This window comes from Odocoileus virginianus, chromosome 29 (genome assembly GCF_023699985.2).
Source record: "Odocoileus virginianus isolate 20LAN1187 ecotype Illinois chromosome 29, Ovbor_1.2, whole genome shotgun sequence".
NCBI lineage: Eukaryota > Metazoa > Chordata > Mammalia > Artiodactyla > Cervidae > Odocoileus > Odocoileus virginianus.
Window position 1 is genome coordinate 27,464,324 of NC_069702.1, and position 15,730 is coordinate 27,480,053.

General features: G+C 37.0%; 1 protein-coding gene across 10 annotated transcripts in view; it reads left to right on the top strand.

Moving 5' to 3' along the window:
* ANKRD17 (ankyrin repeat domain 17) overlaps nt 1–15,730 on the top strand; it is a 167,598-nt gene that overhangs the window by 73,211 nt on the left and 78,657 nt on the right. For all 10 annotated transcript variants that reach the window (XM_070458305.1, XM_070458306.1, XM_070458307.1 and 7 more), the window contains one exon: nt 4,486–4,639. In XM_070458305.1, the coding sequence (XP_070314406.1) occupies nt 4,486–4,639 (154 nt within the window). The remainder of the gene's footprint in view (nt 1–4,485; nt 4,640–15,730) is intronic.

The window sequence follows — 15,730 nt, forward strand, 5'->3', positions numbered from 1 at the left end:
GATAACTTTTCTTTAGGGAAGAATGAATTTAATAACGACATTCATTTCCTTCTCTCTCTCCCCTCTTCATAAAAGTTATTTATACATTTCATCTAAGGAGTTTCAGAATATTTATGTGAATTTATTATTCAAACCATTTTTAATGTTCCAGAACTTAGCTATGATTGAAAATGAATCTTTACTATAGAAATAATATGATAAAAATGAATCAGGTTTGAATCTATCCTAATTGTATTTTGGTTTTTAATCTGAGTTTCCTTAGCTAAGGACATGTTAAGGAGGTGCATGCCTGTATCTTAGTTGACGTTTGAATAAAGAGTTACTTATTTTTGTATTTTTGTGACTGCATCTCCTTAAACTACATGTTCTATAATGTCGTTCAGCAGTCTTTTCAGGTAGGAAGAGGAATTGGTGGTGAAGGATGGAGTTGTCTTCTCCTTCCTCTTCAGAACTCCTATGACTCTTTTTCTCTTTCTCTTTTTACCTTATGCACTTCTACTCTGTATTATTGTTATTGTATATTTTCATTCTCACATTAAAGAAGTTCCTAGATACAAGGCTTAATTTTACACATCTGATATTAGTAAACAGCAGTATCTCTTACTCAAAGACAGTAATAAAAGTGTGTTTAATATATCAATGAATATAGCATTTTGCCATACCTGCTACCTAATACTTGACTTTTCTATATATAGAAAATATACCTTTAAATAACTACCTCTCCCTTCTCCAAATACACTACAACCTTTTAGAATCTGAAAAGAAAGGAGCCTCAAACCATCTCTTATTCATTCAAGAATTGTTTGAGTCCTCACAATGAGATAGGCATCATTCTGGTGGCTCCATACCAGTGCTCCAAACAAATTCCCCATTTCCATGGAGTTTAGATAGACAAAAAAAAACATATATATATATATATATATACACACACACACATATATACACACATATATATATATATAATTAGTCATGTGAAAAATTTATGACAAAATTATGCAGAATAAGCATTTAGAGATGGATGAGATAACTTGCTTAGCTCTCATAGGTAGCAAATGAAGCAGTAATGGTACCTAGGTCTTTAGATCCTGATGGTATCCTTGAAATTAGTTTCTTATCTACTGTTTTTTGAAATACAAGGTTCTTCACATAGTAAAAATAGTGGGGGTTTCCCAGATGGCTCAGTGGTTAAGAATCCACCTGCCAACCAAGAGTTGAGGCTGGATCCCTGGGCTGGGAAGATCCCTTGGAGGAGAAAACGGCACCCCACTCCAGTATTCTTGCCTGTGAAATCCCATGGACAGAGGAGCCTGGCGGGCTACAGTCCATGGGTCACAAGAGTCAGACGTAACTTAGCGACTGTACAACAACAGCAACAAATAGTTGGCTTTAAAAATCAATGTAAGAGCTTTCAAAAGCATTGATTTAGCTGTTTGGCTGTGTGGAGTATTAGTTGCAGCATGTGGGCTCTTCATTGTGGCACACGGGCTTCTCTCTAGTTCTGGTGGTTAGGGCTTAGGTACTTCCCCTTCTTAGATACGTGGACTCTTAGTTCCTCAACCAGGGATCGAGTCCCCTGCGTTGGAAGGTGGGAGTTTTAACCACTGGATCAGCAGGGAAATCCCTGTAGGAACTTTTATGAATGGAAATTTTCTTGGGATCCAGTGGTTAGTACTCTTGGCCTTCACTGCTGAGTGCGCAGATTCAATTCCTAGACCGAGGAATTAAGATCCTTCAGGTTGCATAGCCAGAAAAAGAACTTTCATGGAATTGATTTAATTAAACACATTTCTGCACTTAGTATCCCTCATGAAAAGATTGAGGTATATTTTTCTTAGTAAATTTCCACCAAACTTGGTTAAGATGTGGTGTGGTGTTTAGGGGACCTTATATCAGGAAATTGCTTTTGATTGAGATTTAATACCTTCTGTGGTCTAATTTGTAACTTTCAGACTTTTCCTATAGTAAATCCTATATTCTAGCATGTAGAAATTTTATGCTTGTCTACCAATACTGTATTCCTTCTTCTTTTTTCTTATACCAATTAGTTATTTTGGTCAAAATCCCTTTATATTTTTTTTTGCCTGCATTGTCTCCTTTGAACAGTTTTAGTACCTTTGCTCTGTACTTTTGGTTTGGCACTCTGCACTGCTCTTTGGCTCAGGTGGTAAAGAAACTGCCTGCAATGCAGGAGACCCAGGTTTGATCGCTGGGTCACAAATATCCCCTGGAAGAGGGAATGGCTACCCACTTCAGTATTCTAGCCTAGAGAATTCCATGGAAAGAGTGTCGCCGAGTCAGACACAACTGAGTGACTAACACACTTTCACTACTCTTTGATACCTTTTGTTTTCTAAAATGTTAATTTGAAATATTTAATTTTTCATCTGTTCATTTTACCTATGTACATTTTTTTCATGGTTATTTACTCTTTTTTTTTGGTTTATTTTTGTCTTCTATTGTATTGAAAACCTGTAGATACTTTAACAGAGAAAATATCATTGGGATGCAATGTTTTCTCTATAAAGACTCATATTCTGAACCATGGTTAAAGATAGAAAGACATAGTTTTTGCCATGCTATAATTTTGAATCACATAATTCTATGACCAAACCATGGTGAAAAGTCCACTTCCTAGTATATAACACTTAGGCTTTCACTGCTTCCTTTAGAAATAATTTAAAGTTTATTAAAAAAAATTGTTTTTTTTAATCTCCCACCCATCATAGCAGTTGTTATAGATTTTTAAAGTTAATATACAGTAAAGTTCTGGAAAGTTTTCAAAGACTTAGTGATTATTGTCAGAATATTCTCTGTATTTATATTTGAAATATTAGAAATATGAAATATTATTTCACATTAAACTGCATTAGCTTAAGGGAAATTTTGAAAGAAACATTATCGCCCCCAAATTTAACATTCAGTATTAAATATGTATAGATTAAAAATAGGATTTATTTCTGATTGCTAAACAGGTGACTTTCAAAGATGGAATGGAATACAGAATTTCTGATGTTATGTTGGTTAAGAATTTATTTCATTTTAGTTATTACAGTGTTAAAAGTACTTTAAACTTGTGAAATAAACTTTACCCAATCATGTTAGTGATATTTTATATAATAACTATCACCTTTTTATCAGCAAACTAAAAAAAAATACATCTTTCTACCTATTCGTAAGTAGCACTATGACAAGGGATGTCTAAATAAAACTTTTCCCTTAAAAGTCTTAAGAGCTGCTATTTCTAATTCTTTACATTTCTTTTCATTGAGTCTAGTATATACTGTATCAGTGGTTCTCATTGTATGATCTGCAGCCCTCTCAAGTTCTCTGAAATCATTTCAGAATGTTCAAAAGGTCAAAATCATTTTCATCACTATACTAATGTGTCACTTGCCTTTTTACTGGGTTGATGTGTTTGCTCATGATACAAAAGCAATGGTAGGTAAGGCCGTAGCATCAAACTGTACTAGTGTTAATTGTATTTGTCATCGCCGTATACTCAGAGCTATAAAATTAAAAAGCCAGTTTCACCTGAAGAATAATCTTGATAAACCAGTAAATATTAATTTTTTGACATCTGCATATATGATTACATATCCTTTGAATGCTACCATGTGATAAAATGGGAAGTACACATAGAGCACTACCACTGACAGACACACTCTGTCTGTCAAACTTAAGACATTTGGCAAGTGTTCTCAAAAATGATCAAAGTGAGCCTATCACTTTAAGGAAAACAGTCAGTATTTGTTATTAGTGATAAAATTAAGCTTACAGGCACAAATTAGAATTTTGGAAAAATTTTATTTGCCTGAGCTTCACAGCTTTGCAGTACTTAAAAACTTTTGTAATGAAACCAGTAGTGATATTAATGATGTGATTTCTGATATTGTTGGAGTAGGAAATGGCAACCCACTCCAGTATTCTTGCCTGGAGAATCCCATGGACAGAGAAGCCTGGCAGGCTACGGTCCATGCGGTCTCAAAGTCAGACATGACTGAAGTGACTAACACTTTGATATTGTAGTTTGATTTTTAATTCGATAAATATTAGTAAATATAACCCCTAAGGGAAGTCTTTGGGAGCAGCATAGTACTTTACAGGTGTATAAGGGTGTTCTGAGAACAGCTGATTTAAGTCTTCTAGCGAAGTCAAACATTTCTATTAACATCATAACTTCCCTCATCTGCTACCCTTCCCCCATGAAAACAGACGAACACCTATGATTTCAGTAAGGAAAACAAATAGATTACATATGATATGAATAATACATTCTTAAAATATTCTACAAATTTAATTTTCTACTTTGAACTGTGGGCTTATATATTCTATTGAAATTATTTAGGATTGCATTGTATTTATCATTGATACTAACGTTAAAATATTTTTCTCTCTTCTTCCTTTTTCTTCTGTTTGTTTCTCTTCCCACTTTCCTTTTCTCCTTTCATTTCTCCCTTCCTTCCATTTTTGGTATTTGTTTTCTAGGTGGAGTCTTTCATTTTGGATCAAGATGATTTGGAAAATCCAATGCTGGAAACGGCTTCCAAGTTACTTTTGTCAGGTACTGCTGATGGTGCAGACCTCAGGACAGTAGATCCAGAAACACAAGCCAGACTGGAAGCTTTATTAGAAGCTGCAGGTAAGTCTGCAAACTCTGCATACATAATAAGCCTACCTAATTTTCCAAAGTTCGTATGACTCTTAAAATTTCTAGTTATTATAAATGTATGATCTTAGATATTTAGTATAAGACTATTCATAAGAGTTAAGGATTACTTTCTGGAGAATTACATGGAACATTTCATGAAAGCACATTTTCATTGCCAGAATACAATTGACAGGTTACTGTAAACCTTATAAACAGAGACTTCATATATGGTCAGTTTATATTCATCTTGAATTCCATTTTTGCAAACTCATCCACTTTATAAAATGTATTTATATCCCCATATTAATACAGCTCTTTCTGTCTTTCATAGAAATGCACAGAATGGTGAAAATTTTGATTTATTCTATGTGCATGTTTTCTGCTGAGATGATGCTCTCTGCCTTCTTGTGTCAGCTCTCATAATCAAGTGTCCTTTCCACAATCTACTTTGGGTTACATTTTCTACATTTTTGTGCCTTTTGTTGGTAATTTCACTGTTTAAAATGGCTCCCGAGTATAATGCTGAAGTGCTTTCTAGTGTTCTAAATGTGAGCAGGCTGTGATGTGCCTTGAGGAGAAAATAGGTGTATTAGATAAGCCTTTTCAGCTTGAGTTGCAGTGCTGTTACCTGTTCGTTCAGTGTTAAAGAATCAAGTATAATATATTAAAAACACACATGAAACAAGCTTATGTATTGACTGGTTGATGCAGATGCTCAGGCCAGTCTTCTAGGCACCTAGCCCTGTACCTCCTCTTGGAGGAGTGGTTCAGTATTCATTGATTGAGTGTTCCTAGTGACTTTACAGAACATAATTACCATGAATAATAAGAATTGACTATGTATAATTCCTTCCACTTTGGGGGTCATACACTGTTTTTAAAACCTTGTAAAGTGAGGGAAATGAAAATTGTGAAATCATTTAAAAATATGTCATAAGAGTCACAGGGAATGATTCTCCTGAAGATGAAGAGACTTGAATTGAATACGAGGGCTGTTTGTTTTCCCTTGTCCGAAGAGGCAAAACCAGGTTTAAAGATGCTACATGAAAGTAGATTTCAGCTGAAAGGAGCTATCTTTGGAGACAGAATTCCTTTTTTAGAATGCTAATAGTTGCTTTGTTTTTCTTATCTTTGTGTTTATTCCCATTTTTTCCCATTTTCTTTATAGTAGCTAACAATCAAGATATCAGCTAAGCTGAGTTCTCATCTGTAGGCTATAGAAGAAAATTCACTTCCAAGTTTATTTTGTTGGTAGCGGAATTCAGTTCCTTGGAATTATGGGACTGAGATCTTGATATTCGTACAGACTGTCAACTGGAACTGCTCTCCTGTATAGCAAACCTGTTTGAAACTGTCCACATTTCTTTCATCTTCATATCAGCATGGCATGTAGAATCCTTGTGCTTTGAATCTCTGACTTTTCTCCAACCAGCTGTAGAAATTTCTTTGCTCTTCCTGGGGTCATGTTTGATAGGGTCAGGCCCACCCAGATAACCTTGTTATCTTCAGGTCAGCTATTCCATGGGATAGTGAAAGTCGCTCAGTCATGTTGACTCTTTGCAACCCCATGGACTATACAGTCCATGGAATTCTCCAGGCCAGCATCCTGGAGTGGGTAGCCTTTCCCTTCTCCAGGGGATCTTCCCAACCAGGGATTGAACCCAGGTCTCCAGCATTGGAGGTGGATTCTTTACCAGCTGAGCCACAAGAGAAGCCCAAGAATACTGGAGTGGGTAGCCTATCCTTTCTCCAGTGGATCTTCCCAATTCAGGAATCAAACTGGGGTCTCTTGCATTGCAGGTGAATTCTTTATCAACTGAGGTATCAGGGAAGCTAATCATGAGGATAAAGATCTGTCAAATTCACAGTCCCAAAGATTATATATAGTGTGTACACCAGAGCTGGGTATTCTTGGGAACATTTTAGAATCCCTAGTATACCAATAATTGTCTGTCCAGAGACAATTGTCCACTCCACAGAAGCCACTCCATTTCTTTGAAACCCCAAATGTCAGTATCTTTAAGTCTTTTCTCTGTGGCTGTTTAATTTCTTGCCTGTTTTTGTCTAGGCTTCCCTGGTGTCTTAGATGGTAAAGAATCTGCCTGCAATGCAGGAGACCTGAGTTTGATCCCTGGGTCGGGAAGATCCCCTGGAGAAGGGAATGGCAACCCACTCTTGTATTCTTGCCTGGAGAATCCCATGGACAGAGGAGTCTGGTGGGCTACAGTCCAACAGTCAGACATGACTGAGCGACAAACACACAACACACACACATTTTTGCCTAGTGAAAAAAAAATGCTGGCTGCCTGCATTTTGAGAGCTGAGAGTAGAAAGCGGGCCAAGGAGCTCACTGTTTATCATGCATATGCTCATCTGATCCTCATTTTCAATTTAGTATTCTCTCTTCTTCATCTATACTTGATGTGTCCTAGCCTAGGGTCTTTCTGGTTTAGTTTGTTTAGAGAACAGTCATCTGCTGTGCAGTTTGTGGATGGAGTCTTAAATGTCTAAATGCTCCTCATAGGTGTTCAGCCAGTCTCTCTGTTTTCCAACCCAAACCTCACCCTTATACCTGGAACCTGTATATAGCCTACAGGGCCAATCACCTTGTTTCTCTTGATTATATATGGTTCTGCTTGCTTTGTTTTGCCAAGTCAGTTACATCTCCTCTTTACTTTGTATTCACTAATATTAGCTTTGATTTATAAATTTCTTCTAGTTTTATCAAAGATGAAGTTCCTGGTATATTTTAGTTTTCCTTGAGTAAGTTCTAAGAAGAAAAAGAGCAGAAATAATTGTCTTAAAATAATCTTGAAATAAGAAATCTAATCTTTTAATTCACCTCTCCTCTAAAGTTATATGGTTCTGTTGTTCAGTTGATTAAATGTCCTAACTTGAAAAAAATAATCTGGTCATGCATCTTTTATTTGATCTCAACTGATTAATATCTAATAATTGAATAAGACTAGTGAAAAAGATCACAGTAATCCAGAATGGTGAGATTAATTTTCAATCACTATTTATTTGAAAAGTTGCTATATATTTCTTAGGTTACTTCCTATTTATTTTTATAAAATAGATATCTTATGAAGATTCAAGAAGTTCATAAAAATTTAATATAGAATATTTTGTTTTCAATGTTATTTCTTCTTAAAACAGGAATTACTTTCTACTGATCCAGATGTATTCTCTTGTTTAACGGTTCTGTTGCTGTCATTGACAAACAGTTGTTAAATAGCCAGTGAGAGCTGGCTAAAATGTTAGCGCTAATTCTCCCCTGTGAGAATGCATCTGTAAGCTTGGTCTTAATAATGTTAGGATATTTAACTAACCACAGATGTCTTACTAATACTACTATAGCAGGTTTAGACTCTAGCTGGCTTTTTATATTAGTAATAGGAATTATACAGTAGGTATCTGTCTTATCAAACCAAGACTGTTTTTATTCTTTGTACATCTTGATTGTAGCAGACACTAAATTTGATTGCTCCTTACATTTGTTACATCTAAAATCAGAAAGGCTTCTTGCCAGATTTATTCCATAAGATGTTATATTTCATATCTTGAATTTTTCAGAAAGAAAAGCAAATGCATGTAAACTTTTTATAAACTTCAAACACAAACTTATATGATATTCTTGAGCCCTTCCACTATTAAAAGAAATCTGCCCAAATATGTTTATTATCATCATTTGGGAGATCTTTTTGGTCTTTGTCTTAGTTAAATAGTTTGTTTTAAAACTTACATTTGAATCATTTAGGGGTCTTCTTTATTTATTTATTTTTTTTTAGTATTTTATTTTTTTATTTTTTTTTTCCATTTATTTTTATTAGTTGGAGGCTAATTACATCATTACAGTAGTTTTTGTCATACATTGAAATGAATTACCCATGGATTTACATGTATTCCCCATCCCAGTCCCCCCTCCCACTCCCTCTCCACCCAATCCCTCTGGGTCTTCCCAGTGCACCAGGCCCGAGCACTTTTCTCATGCATCCAACCTGAGCTGGTGATCTTTTTCACCCTAGATGATATACATGTTTCAATGCTGTTCTCTTGAAACATCCCACCCTCGCCTTCTCCCAGAGTCCACAAGTCTGTTCTCTTCATCTGAGTCTCTTTTTCTGTTTTGCATATAGGGTTATTGTTACCATCTTTCTAAAGTCCATATATATGTGTTAGTATACTGTAATGGTCTTTATCTTTCTGGCTTACTTCACTCTGTATAATGGGCTCCAGTTTCATCCATCTCATTAGAACTGATTCAAATGAATTCTTTTTAATGGCTGAGTAGTATTCCATGGTGTATATGTACCACAGCTTCCTCATCCATTAGTCTGCTGATGGGCATCTGGGTTGCTTCCATGTCCTGGCTATTATAAACAGTGCTGCGATGAACATTGGGGTGCACGTGTCTCTTTCAGATCTGGTTTCCTTGGTGTGTATGCCCAGAAGTGGGATTGCTGGGTCATATGGCAGTTCTATTTCCAGCTTTTTAAGAAATCTCCACACTGTTTTCCATAGTGGCTGTACTAATTTGCATTCCCACCAACAGTGTAAGAGGGTTCCCTTTTCTCCACACCATCTCCAGCATTTATTGCTTGTAGACTTTTGGATAGCAGCCATCCTGACTGGCGTATAATGGTACCTCATTGTGGTTTTGATTTGCATTTCTCTGATAATGAGTGATGTTGAGCATCTTTTCATGTGTTTGTTAGCCATCTGTATGTCTTCCTTGGAGAAATGTCTGTTGAGTTCTTTGGCCCATTTTTTGATTGGGTCATTTATTTTTCTGGAGCTGAGCTGGAGGAGTTGCTTGTATATTTTTGAGATTAATCCTTTGTCTGTTGCTTCATTTGCTATTATTTTCTCCCAATCTGAGGGCTGTCTTTTCACCTTGCTTATAGTTTCCTTTGTTGTGCAAAAGCTTTTAAGTTTCATTAGGTCCCATTTGTTTATTTTTGCTTTTGTTTCTAAAATTCTGGGATGTGGGTCATAGAGGATCCTGCTGTGATTTATGTCGGAGAGTGTTTTGCCTATGTTCTCCTCTAGGAGTTTTATAGTTTCTGGTCTTACATTTAGATCTTTAATCCATTTTGAGTTTATTTTTGTGTATGGTGTTAGAAAGTGTTCTAGTTTCATTCTTTTACAGGTGGTTGACCAGTTTTCCCAACACCACTTGTTAAAGAGGTTATCTTTTTTCCATTGTATATTCTTGCCTCCTTTGTCGAAGATAAGGTGACCATAGGTTCGTGGATTTATCTCTGGGCTTTCTATTCTGTTCCATTGATCTATATTTCTGTCTTTGTGCCAGTACCATACTGTCTTGATGACTGTGGCTTTGTAGTAGAGTCTGAAGTCAGGCAGATTGATTCCTCCAGTTCCATTCTTCTTTCTCAGGATTACTTTGGCTATTCGAGGTTTTTTGTATTTCCATACAAATTGTGAAATTATTTGTTCTAGTTCCGTGAAAAATACCGTTGGTAGTTTGATAGGGATTGCATTGAATCTATAGATTGCTTTGGGTAGTATAGCCATTTTGACAATATTGATTCTTCCAATCCATGAAAACGGTATGTTTCTCCATCTGTTTGTGTCCTCTTTGATTTCTTTCATCAGTGTTTTATAGTTTTCTATGTATAGGTCTTTTGTTTCTTTATGTAGATATACTCCTAAGTATTTTATTCTTTTTGTTGCAATGGTGAATGGTATTGTTTCCTTAATTTCTCTTTCTGTTTTCTCATTGTTAGTGTATAGGAATGCAAGAGATTTCTGTGTGTTAATTTTATATCCTGCAACTTTACTGTATTCATTGATTAGCTCTAGTAATTTTCTGGTAGAGTCTTTAGGGTTTTCTATGTAGAGGATCATGTCATCTGCAAACAGAGAGAGTTTCACTTCTTCTTTTCCTATCTGGATTCCTTTTACTTCTTTTTCTGCCCTGATTGCTGTGGCCAACACTTCCAAAACTATGTTGAATAGTAGTGGTGAGAGTGGGCACCCTTGTCTTGTTCCTGATTTCAGGGGAAATGCTTTCAATTTTTCACCATTGAGGGTGATGCTTGCTGTGGGTTTGTCATATATAGCTTTTATTATGTTGAGGTATGTTCCTTCTATTCCTGCTTTCTGGAGAGTTTTAATCATAAATGCATGTTGAATTTTGTCAAAGGCTTTTTCTGCATCTATTGAGATAATCATATGGTTTTTATCTTTCAATTTGTTAATGTGGTGTATTACATTGATTGACTTGCGGATACTAAAGAATCCTTGCATTCCTGGGATAAAGCCCACTTGGTCATGATGTATGATTTTTTTAATATGTTGTTGGATTCTGTTTGCTAGAATTTTGTTAAGGATTTTTGCATCTATGTTCATCAGTGATATTGGCCTGTAGTTCTCTTTTTTGGTGGCATCTTTGTCTGGTTTTGGAATTAGGGTGATGGTGGCCTCATAGAATGAGTTTGGAAGTTTACCTTCTTCTGCAATTTTCTGGAAGAGTTTGAGTAAGATAGGTGTTAGCTCTTCTCTAAATTTTTGGTACAATTCAGCTGTGAAGCCATCTGGTCCTGGGCTTTTGTTTGCTGGAAGATTTCTGATTACAGTTTCGATTTCCTTGCTTGTGATGGATTTGTTAAGATCTTCTATTTCTTCCTGGTTCAGTTTTGGAAAGTCATACTTCTCTAAGAACTTGTCCATTTCTTCCAAGTTGTCCATTTTATTGGCATAGAGCTGCTGGTAGTAGTCTCTTATGATCCTTTGTATTTCAGTGTTGTCTGTTGTGATCTCTCCATTTTCATTTCTAATTTTGTTAATTTGGTTCTTCTCCTTTTGTTTCTTAATGAGTCTTGCTAATGGTTTGTCAATTTTGTTTATTTTTTCAAAAAACCAGCTTTTAGCTTTGTTAATTTTTGCTATGATCTCTTTAGTTTCTTTTGCATTTATTTCTACCCTAATTTTTAAGATTTCTTTCCTTCTACTAACCCTGGGGTTCTTCATTTCTTCCTCCTCTAGTTGCTTTAGGTGTAGAGTTAGGTTATTTATTTGACTTTTTTCTTGTTTCTTGAGGTAGGCCTGTAATGCTATGAATCTTCCCCTTAGCACTGCTTTTACAGTGTCCCATAGGTTTTGGGTTGTTGTGTTTTCATTTTCATTCATTTCTATGCATATTTTGACTTCTTTTTTGATTTCTTCTATGATTTGTTGGTTATTCAGAAGCGTGTTGTTTAGCCTCCATATGTTTGAATTTTTAATAATTTTTTTCCTGTAATTGAGATCTAATCTTATTGCACTGTGGTCAGAAAAGATGACTGGAATGATTTCAATCTTTTTGAATTTACCAAGACTAGATTTATGGCCCAGGATGTGATCTATTCTGGAGAAGGTTCCGTGTGCACTTGAGAAAAAGGTGAAGTTGATTGTTTTGGGGTGAAACGTCCTATAGATGTCAATTAGGTCTAGCTGGTCCATTGTGTCCGTTAAAGTTTGTGTTTCCTTGTTCATTTTCTGTTTAGTTGATCTATCCATAGTTGTGAGTGGGGTATTAAAGTCTCCTACTATTATTGTGTTACTATTAATTTCCTCTTTCATACTCGTTAGTGTTTGCCTTACATATTGCAGTGCTCCTATGTTGGGTGCATATATATTTATAATTGTTATATCTTCTTCTTGGATTGATCCTTTGATCATTATGTAGTGTCCATCTTTGTCTCTTTTCACAGACTTAATTTGAAAGTCTATTTTATCTGATATGAGTATTGCGACTCCTGCTTTCTTTTGGTCTCTGTTTGCGTGGAATATTTTTTTCCAGCCCTTCACTTTTAGTCTGTATGTGTCCCTTGCTTTGAGGTGGGTCTCTTGTAGGCAGCATATATAGGGGTCTTGCTTTTGTATCCATTCAGCCAGTCTTTGTCTTTTTGTTGGGGCATTCAACCCATTTACATTTAAGGTAATTATTGATAGGTATGGTCCCGTTGCCATTTATTTTGTTGTTTGGGGTTCACGTTTATACCGTCTTTCTGTGTTTCCTGTCTAGAGAAGATCCTTTAGTATTTGTTGAAGAGCTGGTTTGGTGGTGGTGAATTCTCTCAGCTTTTGCTTGTCTGTAAAGCTTTTGAGTTCTTCTTCATATCTGAATGAGATCCTTGCTGGGTAGAGTAATCTAGGTTGTAGGTTATTCTCTTTCATTACTTTAAGTATGTCCTGCCATTCCCTTCTGGCCTGAAGGGTTTCTATTGATAGATCAGCTGTTATCCTTATGGGAATTCCTTTGTGTGTTATTTGTTGTTTCTCCCTTGCTGCTTTTAATATTTGTTCTTTGTGTTTGATCTTAGTTAATTTGATTAATATGTGTCTTGGGGTGTTTCGCCTTGGGTTTATCCTGTTTGGGACTCTCTGGGTTTCTTGGACTTGGTTGGCTATTTCCTTCCCCATTTTAGGGAAGTTTTCAGCTATTATCTCCTCGAGTATCTTCTCATGGCCTTTCGTTTTGTCTTCTTCTTCTGGGACTCCTATGATTCGAATGTTGGGGCGTTTCACATTGTCCCAGAGCTCCCTGAGGTTGCCCTCATTTCTTTTGATTCTTTTTTCTTTTTTCCTCTCTGCTTCATTTATTTCCACCATTTTATCTTCTAACTCACTTATCCTATCTTCTGTCTCTGTTATTCTACTCATAGTTCCCTCCAGAGTGTTTTTGATCTCATTTATTTCATTATTAATTTTTAATTGACTTTTTTTATTTCTTCTAGGTCCTTGTTAAACATTTCTTACATCTTCTCAATCTTTGTCTCCAGGCTATTTATTTGTAACTCCATTTTGTTTTCAAGATTTTGGATCATTTTTATTATCATTATTCTAAATTCTTTTTCAGGTAGATTCCCTATTCCCTCCTCTTTTGTTTGACTTGGTGGGCTTTTTTCATGTTCCTTTAGCTGTTGGATATTTCTCTGCCTTTTCATCTTGTTTAGGTTGCTGTGTCTGGAGTGGGCTTTCTGTATTATTGTGGTCTGAGGTTCCTTTTTATTGTGGAGGTTTCACCCAGTGGGTGGGGTTGGACGATTAGTTTGTCAAGCTTTCCTGGTTAGGGAAGCTTGTGTCAGCGTTCTGGTGCGTGGAATTGGATTTCTTCTCTCTGGAGTGCAGTGGAGTGTCCAGTAATGAGTTTTGCGATGGGTCTCTGTGTTAGGTGTGACTTTGGAGAGCCTGTATGTTGACACTCAGGTCTATGTTCCTGCGTTGCTAAAGAATTTGCGTGGTATGTCTTGTACTGGAGCTTATTGGCTCTTGGGTGGTGGTTGGTTTTGGTGAAGGTATGGAAGCTTTTGGATGGTCTCTTATTCCTTAATGTTCCGTGTAGTCAGGAGTTTTCTGGTTTTCTCAGGATTTGGGCTCAAGTCTCCTGCCTCTGGATTTCAGTTTTATTCTTCCAATAGTCTCAAGACTTCTCCAACTATACAGCACTGATAATAAAACTTCTAGATTAATGGTGAAAAGATTCTCCACCGTGAGAGACAACCAGAGAGGTTCACAGAGTTACATGAAGAATAGGAGAGGGAGGAAGGAGATAGAGGTGAGCAGGAGGAGAAAAAGGGGGACTCAAGAGGAGAGAGACAGATCTACGCAGTTATCTGTTCCCAAAGTGTTCTCCGTAGCCCAGACACCCACAAAGATTCACAGAGTTGGATTGGGAAGAGAAGGGGAATGGAGGAAATAGAGGTGTTCAGAGGTAGAAAACAGAGAGTCAAAAGTGGGAGAGTATCACCACACTCCTGAATAGAAATGGGAACTGAATATTGGATTCTTAAATGACCAAAATTTATATCACATACTACTGAAAAACAAAGATTGAAAATCTAGTGTAGAGGTTAGACTCTTTGAAATACAATATTTAAAAACAAAAACACAAAAAAATTTAGAACTGTATATGAAGTTCGGTTTAAAAATAGGGTTTCTCTCTCTCTCTCTTTTTTTTTGGCAAGGTTATAGTGAAATGAAAATGAAAGTTAAGGAATAATAGAGGAGTATTAGAGGACTTTAAAAGGAAATAGGAGAGAAAAACAAGAAAAAGAAAAAAAAAGAAAAAAAAATTTTTTTTCCCTAATTAAAAAAAATCGTAAAAATATATGAAAATGAAAGTTGAGGAGTAATGGGGGAGTAATAGGGAATTATAAAAGAAAATAAAAGAGAAAAAATAAAAAAAAAAAAAGAAAAAAAATTTTTTTTTTTTTTAAATTAAAAAAAAATATGTACATATATATCTAGGAATTTCTCTGGAGTTGTTGCGGTCAGCGTAGGTTCAGTTCAATTTCTGATAGCTCCTCTTTCCAGCTTACACTTCTCGATATCTGTAGGCCCCTTCCCGTGTAGTCGGTGTTACCTTCAGGGATTTTAATCTGTTGCACCGGTCCTTTCTGAAGCGGTTCCCTTTGTTTATTTGGCTTCTGTTTGCCTTTGTTTATTTGGCTTCTGTTCTCTTTGGTGTCTAATTTCCGCCCTGACACAGGCGGGCGGAGGTGATCTCTTATTTAGGTTCTCTAGTTCAGTTCAGTCCTGCTACGGGGAGGGCAGGGCGCTGCAGACAGATACCGCTCTGTGTGGATAGCACTCACCGTGTTCCGGCCACACTGGGTTTGCCCCGCTCACGGGTGTCAGTGCTTTCGCCGTCTACACTGCTCAGGCTCCCGGCTGCTCTATATGGAGCGGGCCCTGCGTTGAGTGCGGTTCCAGTTTTCGGGTACTCCACAAAAGCGCAGATTCAGTTGCTCCTGCGTTTTGTGCCTTCCCCGGCCTGAGCGGTTCAGGCAGCCAGAGGCTTGGGCGTACTCTCCCGGGTGCAGCACGCCTTTTCCCTCCGCGGCGAGCAGCCCAGGCAGCCAGAGGCTTGGGCGCAATCTCCCCGGGTACGGCGCACTTTTTCCCTCCGCGGCCCCAGCATGCACTGCTAGTCGGGTCTCAGGAAGTCTTTAGCTAGAACCCGGAGGCTTGTTTGCAGTGTGGGAGGAGGTGGCTTCTCAGGGGCTAAGTTTGCCCTTTCCCCTCCCGTCTGCCTCCTACCTCCAGCTGGGATGGGCCGGCTCTTCTCTGGAG